This window comes from Triturus cristatus, chromosome 10, assembly GCF_964204655.1.
Source record: "Triturus cristatus chromosome 10, aTriCri1.1, whole genome shotgun sequence".
Classification (NCBI taxonomy): domain Eukaryota; kingdom Metazoa; phylum Chordata; class Amphibia; order Caudata; family Salamandridae; genus Triturus; species Triturus cristatus.
The window spans coordinates 102,379,129-102,396,183 of record NC_140593.1 but is presented as its reverse complement, the minus strand read 5'-3'; the positions used below and the strand labels follow the sequence as shown (position 1 = coordinate 102,396,183).

At 45.3% G+C, this 17,055-nt stretch overlaps 1 protein-coding gene across 2 annotated transcripts in view; it reads left to right on the top strand.

Moving 5' to 3' along the window:
• The window catches only part of NEK10 (NIMA related kinase 10), a 1,348,206-nt gene that overhangs the window by 936,146 nt on the left and 395,005 nt on the right, over positions 1-17,055 (top strand). For both annotated transcript variants that reach the window (XM_085630543.1, XM_085630544.1), the window contains exon 26: positions 10,323-10,536. In XM_085630543.1, the coding sequence (XP_085486669.1) occupies positions 10,323-10,536 (214 nt within the window). The remainder of the gene's footprint in view (positions 1-10,322; positions 10,537-17,055) is intronic.

Here is a 17,055-nt window from a genome sequence, read left to right as displayed (position 1 = left end):
AGTGGCGCAAGGGGCTTGTAAATCTGCCCCAGAGTGCATAGGGACTTGAAACTTGAGGTAGCCGTTGTATTCAGAGAGAGGTGTGTAGGAATGCTATTTAAGATACTCATCTCTTAAATGTTTAGGTTCAGGAATAACAAGCTCTATATCAAACTATAGTGAAAATGTGTTACACAGGGAAATCACTAAGTAGCATCCATTCACTATTGCAGTTATATGCAGGACTCGTGTGGCCACTTACTAAAGATAACTTGTTTTACCTTTATACAACCAACCACGGGGCATATTATCAAGAAACGGCGTTAAAAATATCGCCGCTTTAGCAGCAGGAAACGGCCGCTAAAGCGGCGATAATGAGCTTCATAATATGCCGCAGAGAATTTCAATAGAAGCCCATGTTGACACCAGAACATGGGCTTCTATTGGAATTCTCAGCGGCATATTATCAAGCCCATTATTGCCGCTTTAGCAGCAGTTTTGTGCCGCTAAAACGGCGATAATTGTAACGCAGGGCTTGATAATATGCCCCCACGTCTTCTAGATTTTGGTGCCCAGTGGAAGTGATGCTTCAGACTGATGGAAGCCAGTGCTGTCTAAGCCCATTCTCATTTCCTTATTTTTACCCATGGCCCTTATATTCTCGTGTATGTCGTCATTGGTTGAAGCGGTGAGAGATGGAAGAATGCATGACTAAAGAATTACGAGGTCTGTTAGTCCAGTGAAAGTGGCCTTGTTTCCATCTGTACTTTAAGGAGGAGGATGCCCTAATGAACCCCTTAAGAGTTCGCATTGCTGTCTCCTCGCGTGGCCCACTGAGCAGGCCAACAAGGAAAGAATACAATGATGATAACTCATAGTTCTTATTTTATTTTCCGTCCTTGCCCAGCTGGGTGGGGGCAGGAGGGCTGCACCGCTCACAGAGCAGGGCAGGAGTGCTTTGCCGACTTCATGTGCGCAGGACGCTTTGGCTGGATGTCTCGGGTCAGGCAAACCGTCATGCGCACTTTGCATGTTCTGCACCAGGCTGCATTACAGCCTTGGTGCAGAACATGCCCAGCTCCAATCACAATTCTGCATTGCAGCATTGTGATTGGCTATGGGGCGCCTGGGAGCTGCGTGCTTCCTGCCCTGGAAGCGGGCGAAGAGGAACGAGAGGCGGCGGTGGCAGCAGGAAAGTGTTTAAATATTTTTTTTCATTCCCTCCCCGGGTGACCCGACCCCCGCCCTTTAATACCAGCTGCCACTGAGAGTTCGACAAGGTTGCGTCAAGGACCATGACTCTGATTTCAGTGAACTTATCTTAATGATGCGGACAAGCCTATCCAAGCTGTGGAGGCTGATACGCCACCTTCAGGTTCCACAGCAGCCCCCTGCTTCTTAATGTTGGGCCGGAAACCCAACACCCTCCAGCGTTGAAGGCTCTCTTAAAACTCTTGAATGAACGCCCTTCTGTAAAGCGCATACTTACGCCCAAAGGCTTCATGGTGCTAAGATGAGTTTTACTACTTAGCAGAACCCAGGAGGACCTTTGAGTCATTGACAGGGAGGCGTTCCATGGGCAAGATGTACCTTACGAAACTCTCAATACTGCTCAAGGTATCAGTCATTGTGAATCAAATACATATGTCCCCACAGAGGGCGTCACATCTTTACTCGAGTATCATGAATTAGTACATACAATGAGTCGCATTCCCCTGATGAATACAGCAGGCACTGATGATCACGCTGAAATCACATCAATGCCCAATTGATGAATGTTAGCCTTCACGCTGAGAGAGGCAACATTTGTATATGTACGCCAGTTTGTTTATTTTTTCATTTATTTGCGAGGATATCACTTGAAACTGAACTGCATTTCGGACCCAAAGCAAGTAAATACAAGATGCCAACACAGACATCATTCAAAACTAAAAGAGTCCTTAGGAAGACCAGATAGGTCAGAAACAAAAAGATTGCTTTCCTAACACTGGGGAGTGTAGGTTACATGTTGCCACAGCCTTATTCAGTGCACTGTTCAGTCTGATCCTGCAGGGGGCAGTGTGGTGCTGCTAGGTGACTGCCAGGGAGTGAAAGGGTCTGGGCATTTTAAAAATCAAAAATAGGACTTGATTACATTAAATTACGCTGGAATATCAGTGGTGCTGGAACAATTTTCAGAGTGGGGATGCTGCCATCAATGTTACATCTCTGAAGTCGTTGGGATTGTGCAAAAATGCAGGTGTCACACAAAGGACACGCGTCACAAATGAGCCACGCCCAGACACCAGGAGAGCCGTAATTGAGCGGTGTGAAGCCAGTGGTTCATTTTGGAGCACATTTTCTTAAATACATTACTAAAGCATGGTGTGGAGGTACACTGCCATTTACACACAGTACGTTTTCCATTGAACTGGCAACAATATTTGCACAGACATGCAATTTCGTTGGCAAATCTGTATAGGGCACAAACCTTTGTGTGTGGAAATTGGGTTTCAGCGAGTATTATTACACAGCACCAAGTAAAGTGTCTTGATTTGTGTTCAACCTATTAAAATCTTTGTCTCCATCACACTCAATCCAAACTCTTGTTGTGCCCCAACTTGTCACAGTCTTTTCACCTTTTGAGCACTTGGCTACCCTATACTCTGTGTGAGATGTATGTTCCTGGAAGTAGTGTAGGATAGATTTCTATTTAGTAGCATATACTTCCTATTTGACCCCTCGTGTGAGAGTTATCTAAGTAGTGAGTACCAGCGTTTCTCAGCCGTAAACATGTACTCTAAGTAGTGAGTACCAGCACTTCTCAGTAGTAAACAGGTATTCTATGTAGTGAGTACCAGCACTTCTCAGCCTTAAACAAGTGCTCTAAGTAGTGAGTACCAGCACTTCTCAGCCATAAACAGGTGTTCCAAGTAGTGAGTACCAGCACTTCTCAGCAGTAAACATGGTGCTCTAAGTAGTGAGTACCAGCACTTCTTGGCTGTAAACAGGTATTCTAAATAGTGAGTACCAGCACTTCTCAGCGGTAAACTGTGCTCTAAGTAGTGAGTACCAGCATTTTTCAACAATAATCATGTGCTCTAAGTAGTGAGTACCAGCACTTCTCGGCTGTAAACAGGTATTCTGAGTAGTGAGTACCAGCACTTCTCAGCCATAAATAGGTCTTCTAAGTAGTGAGTACCAGGACTTCTTGTCTGCAAACAGGTCTTCTAAATAGTGAGTACCAGCACTTCTCAGCCGTAAACAGGTATTCTAAGTAGTGAGTACCAACACTTCTCAGCCATAAACAGGTACTCTAAGTAGTGAGTACCAGCATGTCTCGGCTGTAAACAGGCAATCTAAATAGTGAGTACCAGCACTTCTCAGCCGTAAACAAGTGCTCTAAGTAGTGAGTACCAGCATTTTTCAGCAGTACACAGGTACTCTAAATAGTGAGTACCAGCACTTCTCCGCCGTAAACAGGTGTTCTAAGTAGTGAGTAGCAGGACTTCTCGGCTGTAAACAGGTACTCTAAATTGTGAGTACCAGCACTTCTCAGCTGTAAACAGGTATTCTAAGTAGTGAGTACCGGCACTTCTCAGACGTAAATAGGTCTTCTAAGCAGTGAGTACCAGCACTTCTTGTCTGCAAATAGGTATTCTAAATAGTGAGTACCAGCACTTCTCATTCGTAAACAGGTGCTCTAAGTAGTGAGTACCGGCATTTTTCAGCAGTACACAGGTACTCTAAATAGTGAGTATCAGCACTTCTCCGCTGTAAACAGGTGCGCTAAGTAGTGAGTAGCAGCACTTCTCGGCTGTAAACAGGTACTCTAAATTGTGAGTACCAGCACTTCTTAGCCGTAAACAGGCGCTCTAAGTAGTGAGTACCAGCACTTCTCGGCTGTAAACAGGTATTCTAAATAGTGAGTATCAGCACTTCTCAGCCGTAAACAGGTGCTCTAAGTAGTGAGTACCAGCACTTCTCGGCTGTAAACAGGTATTCTAAATAGTGAGTTTCAGCACTTCTCAGCCGTAATCAGATGCTCTAAGTAGTGAGTACCAGCACTTCTCGGCTGTAGACAGGCATTCTACATAGTGAGTACCAACACTTCTCAGCCATAAACAGGTACTCTAAGTAGTGAGTACCAGCATGTCTCGGCTGTAAACAGGCAATCTAAATAGTGAGTACCAGCACTTCTCAGCCGTAAACAAGTGCTCTAAGTAGTGAGTACCAGCATTTTTCAGCAGTACACAGGTACTCTAAATAGTGAGTACCAGCACTTCTCTGCTGTAAACAGTTGCTCTAAGTAGTGAGTAGCAGCACTTCTCGGCTGTAAACAGGTACTCTAAATTGTGAGTACCAGCACTTCTTAGCCGTAAACAGGCGCTCTAAGTAGTGAGTACCAGCACTTCTCGGCTGTAAACAGGTATTCTAAATAGTGAGTATCAGCACTTCTCAGCCGTAAACAGGTGCTCTAAGTAGTGAGTACCAGCACTTCTCGGCTGTAAACAGGAATTCTAAATAGTGAGTCCCAGCAATTCTCGGCTGTAGACAGGCATTCTACATAGTGAGTACCAACACTTCTCAGCCATAAACAGGCAATCTAAATAGTGAGTACCAGCACTTCTCAGCCGTAAACAAGTGCTCTAAGTAGTGAGTACCAGCATTTTTCAGCAGTACACAGGTACTCTAATTAGTGAGTACTAGCACTTCTGTATTTATTTTTAAAGCACTCACTTGGCCCCTGGTTTCGAGGAAGACACAGATATAGCTGGTCACTGTATTGAATTGGCAAGGGCCTGTTACAGTGAAATAGGGTTTCGCGTTGCCAGTTTTCCAAAAAGTAACAGCAATTTATAAAACAGCCCTCTTAGTGCATTTTATAGAAAAACCAAGTGTTGCATTCAAGCCAGACAGCGATAATAGTTTACAGGAGACAGATAGCGCCTCTGTTCCATAAAAACTAAATTAAGCCCTAAAACAGACGGCCCAATCTGTAGTTTTGTGAAGCGGGTAAACAGCTGCGTCGATTGGCAGATGAAATATGTGCAGCGAGAATATAGTGTGCTCTATACATCGAACTCAGCATATTCCAGCACTTTATTAGCTGAGAAGGTTCAAGAAAAGGACTAAACCAATGTGACTTCTGTCAACTTGGCATCAAGTGTTTAATACCAACCGGGGCATTGTCTTCAATCTTCAGGCGTTTTGGGGTGAAGCACCGTGAGCCAAGGTGAAGCGGTGGAAAAGAGAGGTCGTGATAAGGCCACCGAGAGCCTAATGATGAATTCTGTACACCAATTAACAGCGTTAACCTGGGCCCAAAACCATGATTGATAAATGTTTTTTATATTGCATGTTTATGTAAAGCAAACACAAGGAGATGATGGACGGAGCACTGAAACTTTTCAGACACTGACCCCTGGTCACAGATCTGGGTTGAATCCATCATCGTTCTTTAGCTCACTTTGCCACCCCAGTTCTGTCCCAGCCATATGAAAATCAGTCTTGACCCTGTGCCTCATGGGAACTGTCCAGATCAAACTGCCAAGTCAGGTCTTCTCTGGACCAGAAACAAGCATCCTGAGACCGGTTTCGGGGTAACACCCCTCATCAGCCAGGCTAGCTTGGATCCAGTAGCAAAGTGAGCAAGGGACCCATGTCTGGGCATACCCTGCCAACTTAGGGTGAACAAAGCAAACACAAGGAGATGATGGACGGAGCACTGAAACTTTTCAGACACTCACCCCCAGTCACAGATCTGGGTTGAATCCATCATCGTTCTTTAGCTCACTTCGCCACCCCAGTTCAGACCCAACCATATGCAAATCAGTCTTGACCCTGTGCCTCATGGGAACAGTCCAGACCGAACTGCCAAGCCAGGTCTTCCCTGGACCGGTAACAAGCATCCTGAGACTGGCTTCGGAGTAACACCCCTCATCAGCCAGGCTAGCTTGAATCCAGTGGCAAAGTGAGCAAGGGACCCATGTATGGGCATACCCTGCGAACTTAGGACGAACAAACCAATCACAAGGAGATGATGGACGGAGCACTGAAACTTTTCAGACACTCACCCCCAGTCACAGATCTCCATGCCACTTGAGTCAAGCTATCCTGGCTGATGAGGGCTGAAACCATGAAATCGGTCCTAGGATGCTTGTTTCCAGTCCAGGGAGGACTGGATGTTCGGGCTGGTCTGTTCCCATTGGGTGCAGGGTCAAGACTGATTTGCATATGGCTTGGTTCAAACTGGAATGGCATGATCTCTGTACTGGGGTGAATGTATGACATTGTTCTGCATTTTGTCCATCAATTGTTCTTTTTGAATTTGTCACCCTGAGTGGGACAGGTATGCCCAGACGTGGGTCCCGTGCTCTCCCTGCCATTGGAGTCAAGCTATCCTAGCTGATGAGGGGTAAAACCCTGAACCTGGTCCTAGGATGCTTGTTTCCAGTCCAGGGAGGACCTGGCCTGGCAATTAGGGCTGGACTGTTCCCATTGGGCCCAGGGTCAAGACTGATTTGCATATGGCTGGGTTCAAACTGGAATGGCATGGTGAGCAAATAAACGATGGATTTAGGCACAAATCTCTGTACTGGGGTGAATGTGTGACATTGTTCTGCATTCTGTCCATCAATTGCTCTATTTGCATTTTTATGTAAAGCACAATATATATACACGACATTTTGAATACTATTACTATGACACAATTGAAATTAATAGTCATGTCGTCGACCTCGGAAGGTTAAAGGCTCACTCTACCCTGCTCTGGATTGCAGGTCACCCTCTGATCTCCACAGCGAGCGATCACATGTCTGAGCTATCATTCTGGTATGCTGAGACTGGATAAGACACACATGCCAGGGCGCATCCTTCTGGGTTTTGTGTCTGTGTATGATGAACTTCAGGATGACATTCTGGTTTCAATGATCCCTTCACCCTTGGTTTATCCTGTCACCCAGATCTTTGCTGCTTGTTAGATTGGCAGTGTTGTGGGTATTAAATGACAGGCCTCGTTCCTTAATGGTATCATGAAAGCACTGCATCGCCAATATTGCTCTGTTGCAGATTAGCTTGAATTTGAATCCGACTTTAAACAAATTAGCCTCCGCCCTTTTAGTTATTCCTATTTTAGGATATTTTGGATGCGAACCCGCAGCACCGCCCCTGCGCCTACCTTCCCGGCTTTTGCTGCCTTTTTTGCAAACCCCTTCTCATTTACAGTGCTGTCCTTATAGCTATGATCAAAACTGTCGCCAAATAGCGTCCTTCCATTGGCTAATTCATGTAAAGGGGATATTAATGCACTCTGTCAAGAGCGGGGCACTTGCAATATACCATGTTAAACAGGGAAAGCAGAAAAGGCTCAGAGTTGGCCCAGGCGGCTCTAGGAGCAGTTTCAATGGAAGGGCAGAAAAGGGCGATTTTAATGTAAAAGTGACTTCTGGGAATGTGGGATGGAGAAAAAGTGGAGGTATGGGAGAGCTGGAGTGGATCTATCATGATTTGATAAAAATAAGAAAGTTTACATCTCGGAGATAATTTTAGAAGGTGCGATCCTGTGCAGTAGTTGTTTGTAGGTATTTGATGAGAAGCTGGTTTATCTGGGCTCTGACTCAGGAGCTCCTCTCTGATTGGCTCTTTCAGGTATTAATCAAGTGTCATGTTTCCTCTATGGTCTCCTCGTCCTATTATGGCTTTACCTCTGCTATAACAGCAGCCTGGCCTGTAAATGCAGGCTAAATCTGTGCCTCAAAGTGTCCTTCCAGAGCATCTCACTGTCCATTAAGCACCCCCTTTTGCAGAATATTTTCATCTTCCACCTTCCTCCATCTTTGCATATGTTAGGATCTGCTTGTCCTCAAAAGCTCAAGGTGGAATATCCTGCTCAGTGCTGATGGTCTTCGACCTTTCTCTATCCTTCTAGAGATGTGACCTTTCTGGACACAGGACTTCTAGCGACGACACAGGACTTAGTGAGATGTCACTAATGATGTACCTTGTGGTGAAATAACTCTTCCTCTCACCTTCTCCTGCTCATCCTCCCTCCCTATGACTCCCTCATGCCCCTTTACTAGGCGACAACCTATGGATCCTTCTACTTTCTGGAGACTTCTGCTGACTCCTCTGCCTCACTGAGCGTTGGTCCTCTGCGCTAATATTTAAGGCAGTTCCCTTTTGCCCTAGGCGCAGTGTGAGCGGAACATTCTCTGTGTAACCCTTCTGTGTTAGTTAGCATTGATAGCTTGACTGAAATCAAAGAAGACAACATCTTCTAATTTCCTTTGAACTACTTCCCTTCAACTTAGTCAAGATTTGTCCATCAGAATTGTGTAATTTAGCTTCCTTCTGGTGAAATCCTGCTGGCCTGATCACACTTCCAGGTAGCCCCAGTCTTATGCCTGGTGAGTGCATCATTGCTCACATCCATTCAAGCCACTCACGTCCCTGCAAAGATTTGAGTATTCTTACTTGATCAGCTAAATTGGAATATATGCAGTAAAAAATGTTGGTATTTGCCCGTTTTTGGGGGCACCGCAATTCTACCCTTCTCACAGCTAATAAGAAACTTGATGGACTCCCAAGTGCAATTAAATGACTTATAAAAACAGGTTGAGCTCTTGCTCCTGAAGTTTCACAGTTTGTTTGGTAAGATATCACAGCAGCTCCTGATCTATTTTTAAGGCTCCCAGCTACCCTAGCTATTCTGAAGCCTGCTCGGCCTATCTCTTCTTTGGTCAGTGATAACATAGTCTAGTCATTCAATAAGTCTTATGGAGAGATGTGTCTCCCTCACTCATGCCAGTTAGATCCAGATCAAATATTTATATGTTCATGTAATATACCAATACAAGTAAATATTAGAACGTTGGAATGTTGTGAGCTCCACTGAAGGCGATGAAGTGGTTCTGGGACAATAATGGCTGATATAGACCGTCTGGTTCAGCATTCCATACTTGTCTTTCTGTTTCTCCTGTTTATTTGAGAACATTCTATCCTCAGAGAGTGGAATGCTCTAATAGTATTGCAGCCCTTCTATCCTGGTCTATATCTCACCCTTGTTATTGGCCCTCACTCGGTGGGACGCATAATCGAGGACAAAATATCAAAAAGCAAATATTGATAGGTAAGTAAGTCTAGATTTTCTATTCCTAAGTCCACATATATGTACCTTGGCAGTATATATATCTCCAAGGTATGTAGATGTGGAGTTAGGAATCAATCAGTCAATCAATCAGGGTTTGTAAAGCACGGCTCCTTACCTGTGAGGGTCTCAAGGTGCTGGGGGGGCTGCTGACTCGTTTGGGCGCTGGGGTTCGGTCGAAGAACAAGGTCTTGAGCTCCTTCCTGAATTGGGTCAGCGACAGGGCTTGCCTGAGGTGGAGAGGCAGGGTGTTCCAGATCTTGGTGGCAAGGTAGGAGAAGGCTCTTCCTCCAGTTCTGGTCTTGCGGATCTGCGGGAGGGTGGCCGGGGACAGTTAGGCAGAGCGGAGGTGTCTAGTGGGTATGTGGAATGAGAGGCGGTGGTTCAGGTATGCTGATCCTACCTTGTGGAGTGCTTTGGAGGCGTGAGTGAGGAGCTTGAAAGTGACTCTTATGTTGACCTGGAGCCAGTGGAGTTCTCACAGGTGTTCGGTGATGCGGCCGCTGCGGCGGTTGTTGAGGACAAGTCTGGCTGCGGCGTTTTGAACGTTCTGTAGTTTCCTGAGGCGTTTCTGGGTGACGCCGTTGTTGCCGTAGTTGAGGCTACTGGTGATGAGTGCGTGGATGACCTTCTTTCTGGATTCGGTGGGGATCTACGTGAAGGTCTTTCGAAGCAGGCGAAGCGTGATGAGTAAACGGTGTTGATCTGACGGTTCATTGTGAGCGAGGAGTCCTGTATGATGCAGAGGTATTGTGCGTGGTCTGTGGGTGTGAGGGGTGTTCCTAACAAGGTGACCCACCAGGAGTCGTCCCAAGCTGAGGTGGTGGGTCCTAGGATCTGTAAAATCTAACATAACATAACGCATTCTTCACTCTGAAGGGAATCTTGGTGCTGAATAAGAGATGTTTATTGCTACCCAACTCAATGGTACTCATGTTATCGACCTCAGAAGGATGAAAAGCTGATCGAACCTGCAAGGATTTGAACCTGTGACCATGAGGTCAAACACAGCCCCCTCCAGTGGATGCATACACTTCCCTTTTGGTATTTTGTCCCTCGATATTCTTATAGCATGATATTCTTGAGGTTGGTATTCAGTAATAGAATTGCAGTAGTGGGCTATAAGTCTAAGTTATTGTGCTTTGGTTGGTACAGTGGATTGCACATGCATTCAGTGCTCTGTTTTATCATAACCGATGCCTTCTCACTTGTACAGGTGCTTGACTCCAGATGCTGAGGCTCGGCCCGACATTGTTGAAGTGTGTGCATTAATATCAGATGTGATGATGAAATACCTTGATGGTTTATCCACCTCTCAGCTTACATTAGAGAAGAAACTGGATCGAGAAAGGAAACGTACTCAGAGATATTTTTCAGAAGCTAATATGAATGTGGTGACCCATCGCCATCAACTCGCCATGTTACCCCATGTAAGTAAACATACCACAAATGTGTATAAGATTATTAGGACAGTGGAATATAAAAAATGGTATATCAATAACATTGATATACCTGTTGTATCTATCGCTCTGTGAATAGGTTTTATTGGCTTGTAGAAAACCTAAAGCAGATAAGTGAACTAATACAGGTGGATTCTGTTTAAACTGATTCAGGAGTCGTGGGCATATAACTCAAGAGAGGTTGTATCTTGGGAGAGTTATAGAAGATTGTGTAATTAATAGGACATTATTTTATAATGTGATGAACAGTGTGTGGTATATTCATATTTTCAGAGACTAATAATCATTAAATCTTGCAAATAAGGTTGTCAGTCAATGACTTTTCTATTTTTTAATTTCCAGCTCAACAGCAATCTCTTAAATCTGTAATCCGATAACCCACAGTAATCTCTCTAACAGACAGGGCAAAGGAAGATTTGAAATCTTATCACCCAATTTCTCTTTTAAACTCAGATCTTAATGTCTTTTTTAAAGATCTTGCTTAACTACTCAGGTAAGAGTATTTATCAATCATGGGTCCTATTGCAAAGGTAAATGGGGTTGTAAGTCTAACTCAGGCAAGACATCGCAACCCAGAAACTAAACTACAACATAACTATGTGTCTAAAAAGCCTCTTAATGACACAGGTGCACATCACAGCCAAAAACCCTTGGCTATTGACTAACATCAAGGCCTCAATAAAAATTATGGAAACCTGACCAAATTGGATCCACCCTCCCCTAAAATAACACCTCTCTACATTACCATGTGCAAACATCCAATTTTTCTTGCTCAAATCCTGCATAATCAACTAAATAACCTACCAAGACTTATTTAAACCTTGATAAAGAAACCTGGAGCTCTTTTGCCACCCACCTCGCTTCACTCCTTGATGGTGCGCCTGACCAGAAACCTAGCCATCCTTCCTTGTACCCTGTAATATTCTCCAAAACTGCCACCAGAAAACCCCTCACTGGAAGAGTTTTTCTACCCTACCAATTCACCATCACAATTTCTTCCTCAGCAGCTTGCTAATGTGTCCCACATTTGCATAAGGTACAGTACCATTCCCATTACTGACAAATGGATAATAATAATACACGTTTTATAGAGTGCATAGCTACTCCTTTAAGGAGTGTCCCAGCGCTGAGCAGTAAGAAAGAAGCTTAGGTGTCTAAATGGAAGAGGAGGCCTACAAAAGCCAAGTCTTGAGGTTTTTGTGAAACTGAGGTTCAAACGGAGATTGCCTCAGTCGCAGCGGAAGGGAATTCCCAGTTTAGAAGCAAAAAAGCAAAAAGATCTACCGCCAACGTAAACTGTTAAGATTCTGGGCGCTTCCAAAAGTAGTGCCTCCAAGAACCTTAGGCACCTTCTAGGATCACATCTACCTGAAGATCTACTACTCTTCAAATCGTATATCGGAGTGTGTAATCCTGCCAAAGCCGCCTTCCCCAAAGGAATTCTTCAACTCCCTATAGATCTTCCTCCTTGTCTTATCAGTCGCTGCTAGTTTCTTCCCCCGCACCATTCTCTCTTAGGGATAAGTTCCATCCACAACAACTTCTTCCCCACCACAGTCATTTTATCTCCAGCAGATCTTTTTTAATGTTCTTTAACAGGGCTAACCCCTTCAATTGCACAAAGTCCTTCTTCCCGAGGTGTATAGTACGTTGGGGCAACCCCTCTGTTGCATAAACTGTCCAATATTGGCAATAAGTTACCGTATTCCTAACTTACCAAACCATTTTACTTGCACCTTGGTATTATCAAAGCCCAATATTTCCTGAATCACCTTTGCTCTGCCTGTCAAGCCAACCATTTAATAAACGAAGGATCGCAGATCTGTACTTCAGTGTAACCCCCTCGTCAGGCCTGGAACATGACCTGAAAAACAGTCAGCAACAATAAAATTAAAAACAATTATGACAGACACCAATCAGGACATAGATATCACTTGTATCACTCAGACCTCCACCTGGCCATCACTAATCAGGGAAAATTCCCAAAAAGCAATGCTGCACCCTTCATGCCTCCAATTTTCCACCTATCGCCCTGAGGAACATTCACCTTGCCAAAAAGCCAGCTGTATCAGAGAATACCTCATTTGATCGTTCAACTTTCTTCCCCATATCTCAGTGATAACCCCCTGAAGTTATCTAAAAATGTTTCTACACTTTCATATCAGGCCTCTCCCCTGTGCACAGCTCCACTCTGATGCAGCTGAGTGTAACTGGCAAAGCCAATCCCAGTCTCCTGCATGAAGTCCTCCTCACTCACACTCCTCTTTATGCAAAACTAAGTTTCCTAATAGAACCTGAGTGTTGCAAACAAACGTCTCCTTCAACAGCATCTCATCCAGCAGCCCAACAACTTCACCTTTTTAATCCTTAGACAGCCTAACCTCCATGTCTTCCAGATCAGTCTCTATGCCCAAAAAGTTATCACTACACTTGGTCCTACCATCTTCGTCAGGGCCAAATGAACCTCCACATTCTGCATCAAAACTTGGAAACTGTCCAGCCTCTCCTGCCAGCCACTTGAATGTGGTCGAACCACAGGTAACATAGATCATCTAACTATTGGGTAAGTGACTGAAAACTGTGATGAAAAGTGAACACCTGTTGAAAATACGGATACACTTCTTAAACGGGGCGAAAGATACAAAACAGCATATTGGCAAAGCTTTACCCACATAACAGCAGACCCCAAATTGCATGTCGAACAGTTCATAGTGATCCAGATGTTGTGGTAGAAGGAGAAAATCTGACTTGATATCACGTCTTGCTACTGAAGCATCTGCTTTCACCCTTCATTCAAACTCAATGGTGTCATCCTATGATACATACTTCACCAATCTCAGCTTGTCAACTATGAAATAGTTGACAGATTACGCTTCTGGCCAAGACACGTGTTGAATCAACATACAACTCGCCTTTCTCTTCCTTCATCACCATGCATATGGGCAAATGACCAGCCTTTCCATTGGCCGTGTGTCAAAAGGACCAGAGACTCTACCTCCTGCCACCTCTTTCATCAACTTGTTCAGCACAACTTCAGGATGCTCCTTCCTCATCCACACATTCTTGACGCATCTTCTTAATCTGGGATCTTCATATGATAATGTAAACCCAAACCTAAAACTGTTCAGCAATAACACAACATCCTCTCTTATGAAACTGTACGCAATGTTGCAAGGGTCCCACTTTAACTGATGTATGAGCCCTTCTACGGTTGGTTCTGGGTCATCTCTCCGTATCATTCTGTCCTTGCCAAGTCCCTCTTGATCCCCTTGCTCAAGCCCCAATTGGGCACTGCATTGCATAAGTGGGTCTGGACTGCCACACTTGGAGCATTCACGCCTAAGTCTACAATATTCCCTATTGCAGAAACCTTTGTTAAATACCCAGCAAGCCCTACATGGTTATCCTGTTCCCCTACCAATCCATGGCACTTCACTCTGGGTGGGACGACCCTGAAAGGGCTGATAAATCACATGCAGCACACTGCCAGTGTATGTTGTAGGCACCAAACTTGTAGGTGCCATCCATTGCAGACATAGTGTGTATCCAGGTCTGTCCATTTTCCACCTGCAGCTTTTGATAGCCTTGCTGTAAACTTCACCTCTCAATGCACCCAGGCCATTCCTCCAAACAGTATTTGCACTTTACGATTAATCACATCGATGTATTTGAATAATGCAACTCGGTCCTCTGGATATTTCTGACAGTACAGCGAGTACCATGTATTAAAATGGCAACTGTCCAATAGCCATGAGCTCCTTGAGAGCCCGGAGAACTGAAATATTCCTACATAGACCCTTCCTTTACCCATACCTCCCTGTGAAGTAACTTAAAAACTTCTGCGTTCTCCCCCTTTCAGATGTTTTCCTTTATTATTGAGAGCACTGGATGCTTTCCAAGTGGTTTCCTAACCTCCCATGCATGGCAGTTTCTTACGTTTTTTCTCTTTACTTTCCTTCTTGCCTTTGTCTTTTCCATCATCATGTACAAACCCACTTTCACTGTTCATCCCGCTCCCTTTCTTTTTATCCTCTCCAGTTACTTTAACGCCATCAACACCAGTACCATGGTCTTCCACATACTTTCCTATAGTTAACCTCATCGCCTTCCCTTCGTGACCTCTTCGCAAGCCACATCAATTGACCTTGAAACAATCTTTGTGTCATTCACATGAAGACCACCACTCTTGGGCTTCCCTGGCCTTAGCATTGAGACATTCACTGAACCCTGCTCTCCTGACCGTTGTCGCTGTTGCACTCTGTAAGCCCTTGGTGGTTCTGCATCCTGAAACATGCCAAGCATTTCCACTGAGTTAGTTACCCCTGATCTACACCTCCTGCTTGCTTCCTCGGACCACCATTGCACTCTTCGCCTCCATTCCTCCTTCCCTGCTCCCGTTCCACTGTTTCAACTTCCCCTACCTACTACTCATCTTCAAAATCCAAGTGTCATTCACATGCCCATCCAAGCCTCTTCCCAGCTCATACCACTCTTGGCTACTAATAGTCTTGGGTTACATTTTAATTATGCCGGAGTAATCAAAGTAATTTTGTGTGTTACTCTTTTGATGCAAATTTCAGAAAATTACATGATTATTCTTGTTCGTCTAGCTTTTTTATAATAAACCGTTTTATTGGATTTTGCATCTTTCATATAGATTATACATCTTACACCATCGTTGGACAATATTGGACATACATTACATGCATTATCTCAATATAATATACTCATCAGACTAGTTATTAGTCTCAGTGCATGTGGTATGTGGGTCTGTGTGTCTGCTTAAAGACGATGAGTTTCATATTAAACTGCTTAACTCTTGGGTTTGACTGGTACTCTCTCATTGCGTGTGTGTATGTCATTGGGTAGAAAGAAATCCATTCGGACAACCCAACCGGGTAGACATAACTGGGAAGGTGGGGTTAGGAGTAGGGGCAGTGTTCTACGCTGATCTACTAATTCCATGCATTGCTCTCTCTCACTGGGCTGAGGACTGTGTGCCACCTAGGGTAGCGGGGAGAGGGACCCGCCCAGAAGAGGCTTGTGTGGTGCAGGGGATGACGGGGCTAAGCGCCGTTTGGGTACCGGCCAGGGTTTCTGTGGGGGTATCTAATACCTGCTTGAAGCTATGCTGGAGCATCGACCACTCCATGGATCTGGGGCACTGCCTTGTTCCACGTGCCTCCTCCTGTCTGATTGTATCCTCCACCGCTGCACCCCATTTCTTGACCGCTCCCCTCCATGCTGCTATCGGGTGACCATCCGGTGAGCGCCAGTGTAGTGTAATGCTTCGCTTTGCCAAAAGGAAGGCTAGTATCGCGAATTGGGTTTCCACCTTTCGCTGTTTACTTCACCTAAATATCCCTAGGGCGCAATCAGCGCTCTTACCGATGTGTAGGTCGGGGTGGGCTCCCGCGTCGCACTGTTCTTTGGCTGCACTGCTCGGACCAGGGTGGGCTCCAGGCTCCACTTGTCTTTTCCCATTGCACCACTCCGCACAAGCGTTTCCTGAGTTGGCCAGCGGACCAGAGTGGGCTCCTGGTTCCGCTGCGCTTCTTCTCCAGGAGACAGACGTATTGATCCACTTCTGCCTGACGATATCCCGCCTTCGTTCGCCAGATGTTGTGTCTACTCCAGAACAGATTCACGGAGACAGGTAAGGATCGATAATACTTTATTCGGTTACAGGAAATTGTCCTCGTGCCCCTGCACGTCTGCCCACGTCGTCCCCCCACCCTGCCAATGTCCTGCCCACACCCCTTGACCGGATGTGGTGTCCGGTTCCCTCCGTGTCCATCTGGTGCAGTGCAGGGTCCTAGTGCCCTGCCCCCAGGTCACTACAGGTCCTAGCCTCCCATGTGGTGAGCCCTGTCAGGCCTGTGACTGTCTGGATTGAGGTGTGCACTGCCGTCCAAAAGGCTTGTAACTTGGGGCAAGTCCATAACATATGGATGAACGTGGCCTCAGAAGTGTTGCACCGCGGGCAATCAAACTGTGACGCAGGGAAGAAACGCTTGAGCCTTTCTGGTGTGAGATATGCACGGTGCAGTATATTAAATTGGATATTTTTGAAGCGTTGGTTATGTGATACCTTCTTGTGGTGTTCCAGGGCCATCAGCCATTCGCTATCATGTATCGCTCGACCAAATTCCTCCTCCCATTTTAACCGGAACCGCGTTAGTGATGTACGTGTAAGATCCATGATAGATTTATATATCCAGGTGATAAGATGTCTCCCCACCCCCATATGTAATATCGTGTGCAATACAGGATGTGTTTTAGGTTCACCTGCCATCAGATCCCACATTTTCCTACAGTTAGCCACCAGTTCCCTGTGAATAAGGAACTGTCCTGCGGGAAGCCCACTTTCCTCCATCAGGCCCTCAAACGAGGACAGCTGACCTTCCGTGAACAGGGATTCCACCTCAGTTAGTGCGTGTTCTGTCCACGCTGATAAGTCTCTGGTCGTGTAGTGTCCACGTCCTTTAG